Source organism: Macrotis lagotis, chromosome 1 (assembly GCF_037893015.1).
Source record: "Macrotis lagotis isolate mMagLag1 chromosome 1, bilby.v1.9.chrom.fasta, whole genome shotgun sequence".
NCBI classification, from domain to species: domain Eukaryota; kingdom Metazoa; phylum Chordata; class Mammalia; order Peramelemorphia; family Peramelidae; genus Macrotis; species Macrotis lagotis.
In genome coordinates this window covers 449,302,101-449,317,902 of record NC_133658.1, presented here as the reverse complement: position 1 = coordinate 449,317,902, position 15,802 = coordinate 449,302,101, and the positions used below count along the sequence as shown (strand labels likewise).

Genomic DNA, 15,802 nt, shown 5'->3' with positions numbered 1-15,802 from the left:
CTATATTATATTTCTTAATTATTTTAACTTAATTCATTTTATGGAAGCTCTTTTCCTACTGTCTTTCTTCCTATCACCCTCGAACATCTCCTTATCCCCCATCCTTCCAATTAGGTAATACTTTCCATAGCTTTAGACTTTGGTTTATTATGTCCTTTTTCTTTCTTGCTTTTTTCTAGTTATTAAATTCTTTCCTTTTCCTCCCAATTAAGAAGTCAAGTTGTACCTCTCTTCCTCTCTTGTCCTTCAACTTACTTTTTTTTCCCATTAATTTCATTCTCTATACCTTTCCATAAGAAGGTTTTTTCTCTCATATTTTCCAATTTTTTATCTACCTTTATATATCTTTTCTAGTTTTTTAAATTCATAACTTTTATGCTTATTTAGTACTTTATTTTCCACAATTCTCATGAAATTCGTGAAAAACTTTCTTTCTGAGGTCAGATGTGTAGTTTCTCTAAGCACTCAATATCTGCAGATAATATTCATGGTAAGATTCATGTCTTTTTTTTTTTTTATTTTTTTAGGTTTTTGCAAGGCAAATGAGGTTAAGTGGCTTGCCCAAGGCCACACAGCTAGGTAATTATTAAGTGTCTGAGACTGGATTTGAACCCAGGTACTCCTGACTCCAAAGCCGGTGCTTTATCCACTACGCCACCTAGCCACCCCAGATTCATATCTTTATAGAATACTTCTCTTCTCTCTGAGACTTCATCTCTGAATCAAGGTTTTCCTCTTTTGTTCCCACTTTAATCTTTTCCTTTGTCTCCTTGTCCATTTTCTTGTAGATTTACATTTTTTCTGAGAACCAAAGTTCTTTCTCCTTCATTGCTAGCCTTTAACTTGACTTTAGAGTATATTATATATATTTCCTTCTTCTTCCTTAACTATTTTATCTGCCCATCCATAGATCTACAAACACCATTGATTCATCCATAGACAGTGAGTTGTTTTAAAATGTTTGTGACATTTCAGTCCTAGCTTTCCATTACTTCTCTTTTGTTTCTGCTCTCTTTTGTCATCTTGTGTATATTTAGGAAAAAAACTTTTAATGGTGTCTCTTGCTATTTTGTTGTTGTGTCCTTATTGTTTTATTTCTTTATCCTCTTGTATATCTGTTTTCTGAAGCATTTGAGAAAAAAATAATAAATAATTTTTCCTTTCTAAGAGTATTTCAAATGCCTCTTATTATTGAGCATCTGTCTTAAATTTGTAGATTTGAGAATTTTTTTTTTTTATCTTTGGAGTGCATTTCTCAGTTCCCTGCTTTGACTTCTGATGGGTCCAGGATAATCTTGTGTTATTAGGATTTCCATGCTTCTTCCTGGTAGCTTGCAGAATTTTTGTTTACCAATGAAATTTTAAAATTTAACTTGAAAGAATCTTAGAATTTGTAGCAAAGGATCGTTTTTATTTTTTTTTCCTTGCATGATTCTTTGTTGGTACTTTGTTTTCTGTTCTTATACAGAAGTTCTGGGTAGTTTATATTATTTCTTATATTATAGTCTTCACCTTTTTTGACCTTTCATGTTCCTCTGGGAAATTTATAATCCTCAACTTGTATTTAAACATCCTGTCTTTGAGATAAATGTTTTTCTTGTATTGTGATCGAACTTTCTTTTAATATTGCAGCTTTTTCCTTCTCTCCTATGTTGTATCTCTTCCATATATTTTCATCCCCAGTTATCTTCTCATTTCTTTTATAAGACCTCCCATTATTGATTCAGGTTTTTCCTCTTCTGCCTTTTTCTTTTTCTTTTTTTTAATGAATTTTAGAAAGATTTTATTTATTTTGAGTTTTACAATTTTTCCCCCATTCTTGCCCCCCCCCCCCAAGGCATTCTGTTAGTCATTACATTGTTTCCATAGTATACATTGATCTCAGTTCAATGTGATGAGAGAGAAAGCATATTCTTAAGGAAGAAAAATAAAGTATGAGATAGCAAAATTACATAAGAAGATAATTTTTTTTTTTCTGATTTGAAGGTAATAGTCTTTGGTGTTTGTTCAAAGTCCACAATTCCCTCTCTGGATACAGATGGTATTCTCCATTGCAGAGGACCCCAAATTGTCCCTAGTTGTTGCACTGATGGAATGAGTCAGTCCATCAAGGTTGATCATCACCCTCATGTTGCTGTTAGGGTGTACAGTGTTCTTCTGGTTCAGCTCATCTTGCTCAGCATCAGTTTATTTCTCTGCCTTTTTCTGTGATTCATGCTATAAATTCTTCCAAAATTTTTGTCTTTCTTTTAAACCATTCAGAAACATCCTTCTGTGGTTTCATATTTTCTTAAAGATCTACAGAGTTCTTTGCCTCATTAGATATTGATTTGAATTGTTTTCCTTTGTCTTCCAATATTTTTTCATAGATAGTTTCAATATCTTTTCCCCAATCCTGAGACCACATATTTTATTTATTATGCAACTAATAAACTAATATCTTCCTTTGTGGTCTATGTTGTGATTTTCAAGGACTTTAATTGTATTTTCTAACTATTAAGATTTTGGTAATTTCAGTCTTTTTTCTCATTTCTCCATTACTTACTTTCTCACTCTATCCTTTTTGATGTCTGGTCTTTTGGGGGTTGGCTCTCAGTCTCAGTTTACACCAAGTGGGGTAATTCACAATTTACTATCCATGGGTTTTGCCTTTAATGATTGTTAAGGGAATAGTTCCAATTGGATGATGTATACTTTCCTTCAGTATCACATTGCCACACACATATGTAAAACTATCCCAATTTCCTCTGGATCCTCCATTCTCTGATTAAGATGTTATAGCATGATACTATTGTATTTTGCTACTGTCAAGTTCCTTGTTGCTCTTGTTACATAAGTATCTCTCTACTGTTTGGATCTCTACCACTTTACAGGATATAGAGTGGTCAGGTTTCAATTTAAGTTCTGTGGCAGTCTCCTGGCTCTGCTTTGTAGAGCCATGCTGCTGACAGCATGGTGGGTAATGAGACGGAATGTTTAGTCAGTGTATTATTTACTTCCTCTGTTCTTAGTTCATCAATTTTTGCCTTGTTTTTGGTGCCCTAGCTAATGGAGAGCACTGAAGTTGCTTTTATTTCTGATGCATAATAATTCCTATTTTGGAGTTATTTGAGAGTTCCTGAGCATGGGAGAAAATGCCTAGCCTTCTATCCTGAGACAGGGAGGTTACTTTAAAAATTTTATCACATTTGTGGATTCTTTTGTGTTTGTCAAGGGGGGACCTCATCTTTATAAACTTGAAGATGCCCTGATGTCCCTTCCTTTTTTAAATCCATCATCCTATCTTTTCTGAGTAATTATTTAATCTCTTAGTATTTGAGATTAATACTTGAAACATATGGTTTGCATTATGAATTGCCATTTTATCTTGGAGGCAAAGTTATATAATATTGTGTGTATTAAAATAATTGGAAATTTAAACAGACCGTAGGAGCTACAATAAATGTACCTTTTGTTATTGATTTGCTTGATACTATTTTCTTAAAATGATTAGCACTTTATATTGAGCTTTGTGTATATTTTATGCCTAATTTTTCATATTTGTTTTGGTATTTGAGTTGATGGTTATTTCAGTTTTAAAACTTCTCAAAATAAAATGACCTTTTTAAAAAAGTATTGACAGCATGACAGAGATTTGAGACTTTATTTGGCATTCAAAATGGACTCCTTTTGTCTTTTTTTTTGTTTTTAGAAAAAAAGTTTTTAAAATTTTGTGAGAAATAGAGAATATGATTTCTTTCCAACTTTCCAACTTTGACCCTGTTTTACTCCCTTGAATGATAGCCAAAATCCTTTGGGAGGCAAGTGATAGCAGAAATCTTTTGGTCAATGTAGTTAGAAATAGGTATATTTAGAAGGGTAAGAACTTTCTGATTTTTCCATGATCATCACTCTTTCAGTCCCTAACATACTACATTAGATTATTCTCTGAAGTAAATATCCTGTTGCCATGTAAAGTTATAATTGAATGTGATACTAAATCTCAATAATAACCTGGAAGGGGGGTTAAACCATTGTAAATGAGGGGTCTTTTTTGGCTTTTCTTTGGCAAGGCAATAGGGTTGAGTGACTTGTCCAAGGTCACACAGCTGGTAATTATTAAGTGTCTGAGGTTGAATTTGAACTCAGGTCTTCCTGACTCCAGGTCTGGTGCTCTACCCACTGTACTACCTGGCTGTCCAAGTTTTTTTTTTTAACCTCATCTAATCCAACTCCATATAATATTTTTTATTTAATGTTGATTGATGTAACTGTTTTTGTATTTTCAGGAGATGATTTTTCACTGATTCAACAAGAAATATATATGGTTAAGGAATGTAAACACTGTAACATTGTTGCCTACTTTGGGAGCTATCTCAGGTAAAAATCTGTCTTCTGTTTTCATTTTAAACTGGTTTTGTTAACATGCCTTTATTTAAATGCCATATTGTTAATATGCTTTTCTCTTTTCATACTGTTTCTCTAGAATTTTCAAATTCCTACAACTCTCCTAGGGTCCCTTTTCCCATAAACAGTTAACATTCTGTTTGTTGATAACACATTTTTATCTGGTAACTATAAATGCAGAGGACACACAATTAATAATTAGTTAATAAAGTCAAGGTTATTTTTTTCCTTGGTCTTACCCACAGAGAACCATTAGAATTCATTTTTCTTGCTTTAAACACATTTATAACAAGCTTGATCATCAAAAAACTGAGTTGGGAAGAGACTTTTAGAGTGCCTCCCGCTACAGGCAGTCTTCCATATCATCTATGACCTGGTTGCATAGCACATATCAGATTAGATGTACTAAAGTAGAAAAATGAGGACTGTTCAGCAGACAGGCAAAATGACAAGAAAAGACACCTAACAGAAAGGGAAGAGACCAAAAAAACTTTAAAAGTGGAAGACATCTGAACCCTGAGGTTAACTTTTAAAATCTGGAGCAGTTGGAGGTAACTCAGGGCCACCCAGGGTGATAACAAAATTACCTAAGACATACCAGAAAACCTCTGAAGTCTTATTTAGACATAGCTAGTGCTTACTTCTGGTAAGAGAGTTGAGATCAAATAAAACTGACAGAAAATACTTGAAGAATGTTGCCAAAGGTTATATTGAATTGGGCAAGAAACTGAAAACCATAGGAATGTAGAAAAAATCCTCACTGTTGCCCACTAAAGGTAAGAAATAGGGGAAAAATTTGATTTAGGATTCTTGGCAATGACTTAATTAAACATTAGAGATGGAAGAAAGAAAATAGATTTAACAAAAGTTGCTATCAATGTATTTGTCATATATCTTGCAAATCTGTTTTAAAAAACTTAAACTAAAAAGAATGGAAAAGGAAACAGCTGCTTATTTATATTCACCAAGCCAGATACTATAGAGAGTAGCTTTAATGAAGGTTGAAGAAAAGTTGAGATACCTAGAAGTTGATGTGAAATAAAATCTAAGAAAAGGATCCCTGGCCCCAAGTGCTTAAGTCACAAAAGCCCTCAGTTTAGGTAACAAGGTCTAAAGGTCTCAACAAAAAAGAGGCAAATTTTATCTCATACAAATTATTAAGATTTGGGTGAAACCTGTGACTGGAATATCTCTTTAGATGAGTTTTAATTTATTCACAAGAAACAAGAAAGTTATAGTTATGTGAGGAAATCCAGGGACCAGAGGGTGAAAACATGAAAACAAGACGGTAGAGAAAAAACTGAATTCTCCCTAAAAAACCCTTTGAAATACCTTTAAGTAAGTGACAGAACCCATAAAAGGATGGGGTGAAATAATTTTCCAACCAAAAATAGCTTAGGAATTGGCAAGAAAGAGTGCACTATCTAGCACAGACCAGTAGCAAGTCTTGGGAGCCACTGAATTAGCTACAGGTAACCATTGCTCCTGGCATTCTCTCAGAAGATTATAGGGGTTTCTTTGTTGGTACTGGAGTAGAACTCTGTTTCTTGGCCCATACCTGGGCTTTGGTGGCAGTCCCAGGGTGAGGAGGAGGAGTAGCATGCCAGAACTTGCAGCCCCATTGGAACAGCAATCCTCATCACCTTTACAGGGTAGAAAAGAGTGCTTTTAGTTACTCCTTTGATCATACCACCTTGCAAGAACTGAAAACTTTACAGGTCACTAGAAGTATCTAAAAATAGCTGCACAAAACCCATGAAGCTTTGGACAGTTTGCCATCCACACTTGAAATGAGAGAGCCCCACTTGAACAAAGAATTAAAAGTCAAGAAATAAACTGGAAAAATGAACAAACAGCAGGAAAAAATTCTGACTATAGAAAGGAAGATCAAAACACACACATTTAGAATAAGATAAGAAAGACAAAACTCCAAACTCCAAAACCTCTTAAGAAAAATATGAAAGAGCTTAAAAAATTTTTTGAAAATCAAGTAAGAGAGGTAGAAAAGGGCACAAACAAGAGATTTTGTCATTGGTTCTACCTGTACAGACACACGAAATAAATGAAGAATTAGTTAACCTCACTAATCAGTTACGTAAGCAGTCTTCAGTTATCCACATAACATATTGCAAGCCTTTCTCTCTGCCAAAAGCTGAAAAGCAAGTAGTTTTTTGTTTTTCCTAATTTCATCCTTCAAAAGTGAAACAAGGGGAAATTCTATTCTGGATCTGATTCTCAGTGACAGGAAGGAGCCCATTGCTGGAGTGGAAGTGATGAAAATCCTGGGAGAAGGAACTTTTTCTTAAAGTTTGTGATAGAGAAGGAAAGGAAAACCAGACACAGACATATGTACCCTAGATTTTGAAAAGGGATGTTTCACTGGTTCCTGAGAAAGCAGAAGTAGTATCCTATGGATGAAAATTCTATCAGCCCAGGAATGAGGGGGACATGTTTAGTAATGAAATCTTATGAGACTAAAGGAAAAAATTAACAGTGAGAAAGAAAAATGAAAATTTTCTGAGTAGGGCAATATACATATATATATTTGTGTGTGTGTGTGTGTGTGTGTGTGTGTGTATAGGTTGATTCACCAACCAACTTAGATTTTAAAAAGAAATGTATAGAAGTCAGGGCAAATCATAAAGAACACTGAGGAGAGGGTAGATAGTACAGCAGGTTAAAAACTATCATGAGTGTAGCTAGCACCTCTTAATCAGAGGTTGATAAGGTAAACCAAGAATTACCGTAAAAGAGATTCTAAGCCCATAGATTTAGAGTTCTAGGAAAATTCAGCAGCCATCAGCCCTATCCCCTCATTTTTTTTTTCTTTGTGTGGGGCAATGGGGCTAAGTGATTTGCCCAGGTCACACAGGTAGTAAGGATCAGTGTCTGAGGCTGGATTTTAACTCAGGTCCTCAGTGCTCTATCCACTGCTCTACTTAGCGGCCTGTACCACTCCCCCATTTTACAGATGAAGAGTCTTGGAATCGCAGAGAGGCTAAGTAATTTGTCCAGGATTATACAACTAATCAATATCTGATTTGAATCTAGATCTTCCTGACTGCAGGTCCAATTTTCCATTCACTATATTATTTTGCTGCTCAGGTTCAATTTTAGTTTGTATGGTTTTTAGTTTGTCTTCTGTTTTTAGTTAGATTGGGAGAAAAAGACAGAACAAAGAAGCATATGATCTCTGAATGGGATAAATGTGTTAGCAATTGACACAGAGTGACAAATGTTATTTCTAATTTTTTTTTTTTAAAAAAAAGGTAAGACTTAAGAGACTACAAGTCTACAAGCATTTATTGAGCATTTATGTGCCAGGCACTGTGCTCAGCATAAGTAGATGGCATGTTTATCAGAGTAGCTGCCAGCTGTCCAGAAAATTGCAGGAACCAAAAAAATTCTGTCTAAAGCAGGACTGTGTGAACTATAACCTTGAGGCCTAAAACTGGAAGCTATCTGTTTTTTACATGGCCAAATATGGTTTTTACATTTATTATATACAGTAAAATTATTTAAAAATGTTAAGACCATTCTTAACTTGGGTGCCAGCTGCAGTTTGATGTTCTCTTGTCTGTAACATTGAATTGTGTTTAATAAGATGAAATTCAATAGGGATAAACGTAAGGAATCAAGAATATATATGTACATTCAGGAAATCAATTTCAGAGGCACCAGAATAGCAGTAGGTAGTTAGTAGTTTGTCTGAAAAGCATGTGATTGTATTGCAAAGTCAGGGTGCCTTAGCACAGCAGTGTGATATGGTAAACAGAAAAGTCGAATGGTTTATCAATTAATCTTATGTTCAGTCCTGGACATTGATAACTATAGGCAACTAGGATGGACCTTATGTTCATATCATATAAGGTTAGACTGAAGGAACTGGGGGTATTTAGTCTGGAAAAGAGAAGAGTTAGGTCAAATTATACCATTTACATATTTAAAGAGTAGTCATTTAGAAGAAGGATTAACTAGATTTGTTATGCTTGATCCCAGAGTGCAAAAGCAAGATCAATGAGTGAAAGTTGCAAAGAAACAAATTTAGATTTTTGGACCTGGGCATTCTATAAGAATTTGTTTTGCTACTAAATGAGAGTTTTAGTTTTTTTAAAAAGATATTTTGCATCATGCACTCTGCCCTGAATATTTTTCTTTGTTTTCAAACCTAGTCTATTGCCCCAACTCTTCTAGGGATATCTTTTGTTCATCAGTAACTGCTCTGCTTTCTTCCCCTTCCTAATAGGATATACTTTCTCCTGAGTTTTAAAAGTTTAATTTTATTTTCAATTTATGGAATAAAACTAGAATTTTCTTAACATAATATAATAAAAAAAGATGATTGTCCATGAAACTGCAGTTCTATTATGTACACTTTGTTATTCTTTTAAATATTCCATTGATGTTTTATATAGTCCTTTACAAATGATTTCTTTGCTAATGCTTATGAACATGAACATTCATCAAAACCATTTGTAATTTTTAATGTTCTTTTGTATTGATAACCAAATTCAAATTAATTTACTTGCTTTGGTTGGAATTTGATACTCTCAAACCTTACATCTATCCCTCATTATTATGTAAAAGGAACATAATGTTTTAATTATAAAATATTTGATGTATTCTAATTGTGATTTGTAAATATATATATTTCACTAAAATCTTATGTTCCACACAAAGGGAATAAAAGAAGCAAATTTAGGCTTGTGTGAGGAAAAGCTTCCAACATTTAGAATTTTCCCAAAATGGAATGATCGTAGATTTAGAGATTTAAGGGACATTTGAAGCCTCAAGACAGTGTGGTCTTCCTCATTTATGGTCTTCCAACTAGAGACTGAATAGCCACTTTTCGGAATAGCCACTTTTCAAGTATATTATAAATTACTTTCAGGTATGAGCTAACCTAGATGGCCACGGTGATTTGGTGACCCTAAGTTATAAATGCAAGGTTAAATTTTGTGTGTAATATTTTAGAAAAATTAGTATGTAATAATTCAAGATTTTAGAAAGTTTTTCATTTAATATAGTTAAAGGGTTGGTATTTACACATTTAAATAGGAAAATTGCTTGTGTGGAACACTTTATTCCTTGAAAATGATGGAGAGTTCCTTAATAAATTGCCATTGATATCTTAATTTAAACTAACTGGATAGAATACTTCTTTTCTAATTGAAGTAAAATATATTTTGATGGAGTTATTTGATTTACATTCTTTTTCTATTTTAAGGGCTTTCTATTTAAAAAGCTATTAAGTTTTTTAGTTGATAAGATTTTTTTTAAAATATAGGAGAGTGCTGATTATTTTTACAAACTATTATATGTTTTAAAATTTTTAAAAAAGGCATTTTTCCTTCAAATATTCAGAATAATCTAGAATTATGTAAAGCTTTGTCCCAGAAAGAAGTTAATTTTTTTTGTTATAGAGCTGCAGTTCCTTTTAAATAAAATTACCAAAATTATCGCTATTTGACATACTGTTTTTGCTAATCCTTGTCTTCTATTCCAGAAGCCTCAATGACTGTAGGATAATACACAAATCCTTCCATTATCTAAAATCTTTTACAATGTCTCTAACCTATCTTTCAAACTGATTTCACATTGCTACTTTTTACATACTTTACATTCCAGTCAGTCCAACTACTTTCTCCTTTGACCATGCATGCTTTGTGTCCCCACCTTTGTTCTTTTGCACACACTATCCTAGAGCCTGTCTCCTCATTTCTGCCTCTTAATATTCTATCTCCCTTCAGGCCTTAGCTTGAGTGCTACTTTCAACAAAAGTTCTTTTTGATATTTTCTCATCTCCAAACTATTTTGAATTTATTTTGTCTGTGTATATACATTGCCATCCCTTCTCTTTCAAGATACCTTGAGAGTATTTTTCAATATTGTTTATAACCACGGGGTCTTGCAAAATACTTGGAACATAATAAGCGCTTAACATGTCTTTTTTAAAATAATATTTTATAGCAGCTCTTTTTATGATGACAAATAGTTGGAAATTGAGGGGATGCCCATCAATTGAGAAATGTCTAAACAATTTGTGGTATATGAAAATAATGGAATACTGTTTATAAGCAATGATAAACAGGGGCAGCTAGGTGGTGTAGTGGATAAAGCACCAGCCTTGGAGTCAGGAGTACCTGGGTTCAAATCCACTTTCAGACACTTAATAATTACTTAGCTGTGTGGCCTTGGGCAAGCCACTTTAACCCCATTTGCCTTGCAAAAAAAAAAGGAAATAACAGAAGAGTTCAGAAAAAGGAGACTTATATGAACTGATGCTAATAAAGTAAGTCAGATTATGAGAACATTGTGCCTTGATAAGCTATGAAAGACTTGTCTCTTCTCAGCAATACAATGATCTAAGACAATTCTAAAAGACTTGTGATGAAAAATACCATTCTTATCCAGAGAAAGAACTATACAGTCTCAGTGCAGATTGAAGCATACTGTTTTAGTTTTTTTCATGTTTTTTCCTTTTTATTCTGATTCTTCTTTCACAATATGATTACTATGGAAATACATTTAACATGATTTTACATGTATAACCTTAAAAATCAATCTCTGTCAAATCATATTGAATGAAATTTGCTTAATGATATTCTAGGCTTTGTTGTGTACCCAGTTTTTATGAAAAATATTAATGGTCTGATTGACAACTGTATTTAAGGACTAGTATCAGTAATATTATATCCATTAGAAATTACAACTTTCTAAATAAGCCAATTTGGTACTGTTGCAGACTATGAGAAATAGTAAAGTTTAAGACAAAGGACAGGATTCTGTGGTCTAATGAATGAAAGAGTAAATATTAGACTATTGTCCTGTTGAATTTTAGCTTTTTCCCCCTAGCCTTAAGTCCATGTAGGAAAAGAAAGAAACAGCTTAGAAAAGAAATTTTAGAAAGTTTTTAGTTCATTTTGTTTTGGACTATGATTTAATTGGCCTAGAGAACTCTAGGTGAGGGAACTTTTCTCTACCAATGCAAACTAGCAATTGTTCTTTCATTTGAATCCTAGAAATTTGCCTAAGGTCTTTTGAGAAGGTTAAATGATTTGCACAAGGGATACTGTCAACATATGACTGAGGCAGGATTTGAACTCTGGTCTTTCTGACTCCATAATCTCCAAATGTTAGTGCCTTTCAGGGAACGTTTTAATTGTTGATAATTTTAATATAACTTTGTATCTTTCTTTTTCATAATAGTCGGGAAAAATTATGGATCTGTATGGAATATTGTGGTGGTGGATCACTTCAAGACATCTACCATGGTATTGTATACTTTTTTTTGTACTTTTAAACTTATATGAAAGAAAAAACTTTTCTAATCCATCTACCCTTAAGAGTAGGAGAATTGCTTTCTAATAAAGCTGTTTATATGCAAAATGAGGGGCGGCTAGGTGGTGTAGTGGATAGAGCACCAGCCTTGGAGTCATGAGTACCTGAGTTCAAATGTGACCTCAGATACTTAATAATTACCTAGCCGTGTGGCCTTAGGCAAGCCACTTAAACCCATTGCCTTGAAAAATCTAAAAAGAAAAAAAAGTTTATATGCAAAATGAAATTTAACAAGTTAAAATGAGACATTTGTGAAATAAAATGTAAATTTACTATTTAGTATTTCTTGGACTGTGAGCAACTCTTTTGAACAGTGTCAGTATATATTGTCAAGATCTTAGTGCCTATATTTTGAACTTGGACAAGGAATAACTTTTTGATAATTTATACCAAAACTATTAATATAGTTAAGCTTCCTTTTATCCATCTGCAACCTAGGTGATTATTCTTATTAAGGATTGATTAACCCATTAATGAAGTTATGTTGTGATCGGTGTATAGAAGATACTAGATTCTATAAACAGATTATTCACCATTGTATTAATATGCTTTGAGAAGAACTCAGCTAAATAGAATTGGCTTAGAAAGTTCCTTCATGCTTCACCTAAAAAGCTGAACACTTAGGAAATCCATGAAAAATGACAAGTATAAAAGTATAAAGGAAGTTAGTCTATTTTTGATTGTCTAGATATAAGAAAGTTATAGAGAAATATTAATGTAGATTAAACTAAAAAGTAAAAAAGGATATCTTGTATTCATTTTTTTTCAACTAGACAGTTGTTAAACATTGACTAGCATGTCATTGAGACATTTATCCAGTGATTGAATTTCATGGAACCCTGATGAGATGAGATCCATTAAAAATTGATTGCGTCTTTTCCTAAAAAAAGAAAGGAATTTAAGAAACCATTGTTGACTTTTCACTTAAAGTACCAGAAATTTTTTTACCCCTTGGTGGCTGTTCTAAATACATTTAAGGTGCTTATGAGAGACTTCTGAGCTTTTTTCTTCTCCTAAGATAACTTTTAGATACTGGATGCTGTGCCTTCTTTTCATTTGCATCATTCATTGTAAAACTTCTCACATTTTTCTCATATTCTTGTAGTCAGTCATTTGTATTTTTCAGAATACTTCATCTAATACTTTCTCCAGTGAACTTTCAAAGATCACCCTGTCTGGAACCTTGTTGCTACCATCTCTTTGTCCTTCCAGTTACACTCTTCCTCCTTTATCAAATACTTCAGTGATTGGTTCATAGTCTTCTTTCCACAAGACTTTCACTCATCCTTGGGAGTGACAATCTCTTGAACATTTCTTCAGACATCCCAGAATTCTAGTTCATCAAACTCTCTTCAAATGATCTCTGCTTAGATCTTAAAATTAATACAAACTCTACATTCATTGAATCTTTTCCCTTTTATATGCTTTTTTGGGAGTAAAGGCCTAATAGTGGTATTGATGAGTTTAAAAAGTATACACAGTTTAGTGACTTTTAAGTACAGTTACAAAATGGTTTTCAGAAGACTGGAATACTTCTTATTTCTACCAATAGTTAATTAGTTTAACTGACTTGTATCTTCAGTGATTTTCATTATTCATTTTTGCAGTCTTTACTAATTTAATGGGTGTGGGGGTGACGCTTAAGAGTTGTTTAAATTAATTATTCTCTCAATATTGGTGAATTGGCAATTTTCCTTACTTGTTTGAATTTTTTTATTTTGAAAGCTGTCTGCTCAAAAATTTAGCTGTTTTTATGACTTAGTTGTTGGGTAATGTCTTATATATTTGAATCAGTTCTCTAAGCTAGGTATCCCAAAAACTTCAGAGTACTTTTAACTTTAATAGATTAAACCTAAACAATGACTTTTTGGGGGGGACACACTGAATATTTTTGACTATTAGACCATTATCATAGAAATTTTATGCAAAGATTTTTGTTAATTTTAGTTTTTATTAAGTTTTGCTCATGACAAAACTTTTCAATTTTATGTAATCAAAATTACTCACATTTTCTTTGTTAATCATTGCCATCAGTATTTTTGGTTAAGATTTCTTCTGTCCCTAATTATATAAGTTTATTCTTTCTCCTGCTCCTTTAATTTATTTATTATATGACTTTATCTATGTCATGTGTACCTTTGCAACTGATTTTAGTAAATGGAATGATAAAATTGTTCTAAATTTAATTTCTATAAAACTTTTCCAGCTTTCCCAATCAGTTTCCATTTACTCATTATTTGAGTAATTGAACACTGGGACACTAAATTTCATTACTCTGAATTTTTGTACTTGATCTTATTTCATTGATCAACTTTTCTTTTTATTAGCTATACCAAATAGTTTTGATGATTACTACCTTGTAGAATAGTTTGAGATTTGATATATCTAGCCCCTTCTCAATTTTTTTCCTCATGACTTCCCTCAATATTTATTGCCTTTTTGTTCCTTCAGATTAATGTTGTTATTGTTATTTCTCAATTTATAAAGTTATTGACCCTTTGAACGTTCGGTATGACCCTGAATCATTATTTCAGTAGTATTATAATGTTTTGGGCAGCTACATGGCACAGTATATAGTGTGCTGACTCTGGAATCAGGAATTCTCAGTAATTCAAATATGATCTCGGACTCTGTGTGACCCTGGGCAAATCACTTAACTCTGCCTCAGTTTCCTCATGTAAAATGAGGTGGAAGATAAGGAGAAAATTTCTAAATAGAGTCATGAGGATTCAAACACAACTGAACAACAAAAACAACATTTTCATATTTATTACATTGACATGGCTGTAACATGAGCAATTAGTTTATCTCCAAAATTTCTTTAAAATGTCATATTTATGGGTCAGTTAGATGACACAATGCATAGAGCACCAGCCCTGGAGTCAGAAGGAACAGAGTTCAAAACCAACCTCAGAAACTCAACATTTACTAGCTGTGTGACCTTGGGCAAGTCATTTAACTTCATTCCTTTTTAAAAAAAACCAAAAATGTCAATTATTATAGTAGCACGCCCATACTATGAGCAGTAAATCTTAAGTTTGTTGAGTATGTTATTTTAAAAATGTGTAGTACATTAATGATAGCTGGTATCTCCCTTTGTACATTCTTGAATTTTCATGTAATTATTTTCAACTTATCTCTTGTTTTATGAGTTTAGTTTATCCTACAGTTGCTGAAGTTAATTTAATTAATTTTATTTTAATATCTGTGAATATCTGAGTAAACCATTTTGTCTTTTAAAAGACAAATGCTTTGCTTGTGTTCTCAATTTCTTTTTGTCATATTTCTATAGCCAACATCTTTATATCATCTGTGTCAAATAAGAGTGATAACAATAGTTTTCATGACTTTATCCCCTAATATTATTGGAAAGATCTCTGGTTTTTCTCCATTCAAGATAATGCTAGCTTTTGGTTTGAGTATTACTATTAAAATTTTAAGGAATGATCCTTCTTTTCTCCCTGTGCTTTTTAATATTTTTAATTTTTTGCTATAGACTTATCGTGGAAATTTCACAGGTCTGGGATGAATAATGAAGAACTGTTAGGTATCACATATGTTGTCTGACTTTCTTTCTCAAAGACAATGATATCAGGGTGATGAGGCCATGACAAGCAAGTGATTTGGATTTGAGTTGAGGGGGTTACCAGCCTTACTTTCTCCTCCAGAGCCATCAGGGTCTAGTGGCCAGATATGAATCAGGACAACTGGAGATGGCCCTCAATGTGACACAAGGTTAAATGATTAGCCCAGGATCACACTGCTAGTTAAAGTTTCTGAGGTTGCATTTGAACTAAGGTCCACCTGACTCTAGGTCTGGTCCTTTATCCACTTTGATTTTTATATAAGGTCTATTTGAAGTATATCTTTTACTGTATGCATTGTGAGGAGCCAGAAAAAACTGTTTCTTTCTCCTAGTAAAGGAGATATAGACTATTTTATATGAAAATAGTCACTGAAATACTTATTAGAAGACCACTGTTTGAAAGTAGCTATGTGTAAGTAATTGCCAACCAGATAAAGAACACAGCTGTGGAGACTTCCTGGAATGTTTATGGTCTGGGTATCCTGATTA

The 15,802-nt window shown here is 33.0% G+C and overlaps 1 protein-coding gene across 1 annotated transcript in view; it reads left to right on the top strand.

The window, feature by feature from the left end:
* MAP4K5 (mitogen-activated protein kinase kinase kinase kinase 5) overlaps positions 1-15,802 on the top strand; it is a 142,550-nt gene that overhangs the window by 45,385 nt on the left and 81,363 nt on the right. The window contains exons 4-5 of the mRNA XM_074213443.1: positions 4,269-4,359; positions 11,596-11,660. Coding sequence (XP_074069544.1) covers positions 4,269-4,359; positions 11,596-11,660 — 156 coding nt within the window. The remainder of the gene's footprint in view (positions 1-4,268; positions 4,360-11,595; positions 11,661-15,802) is intronic.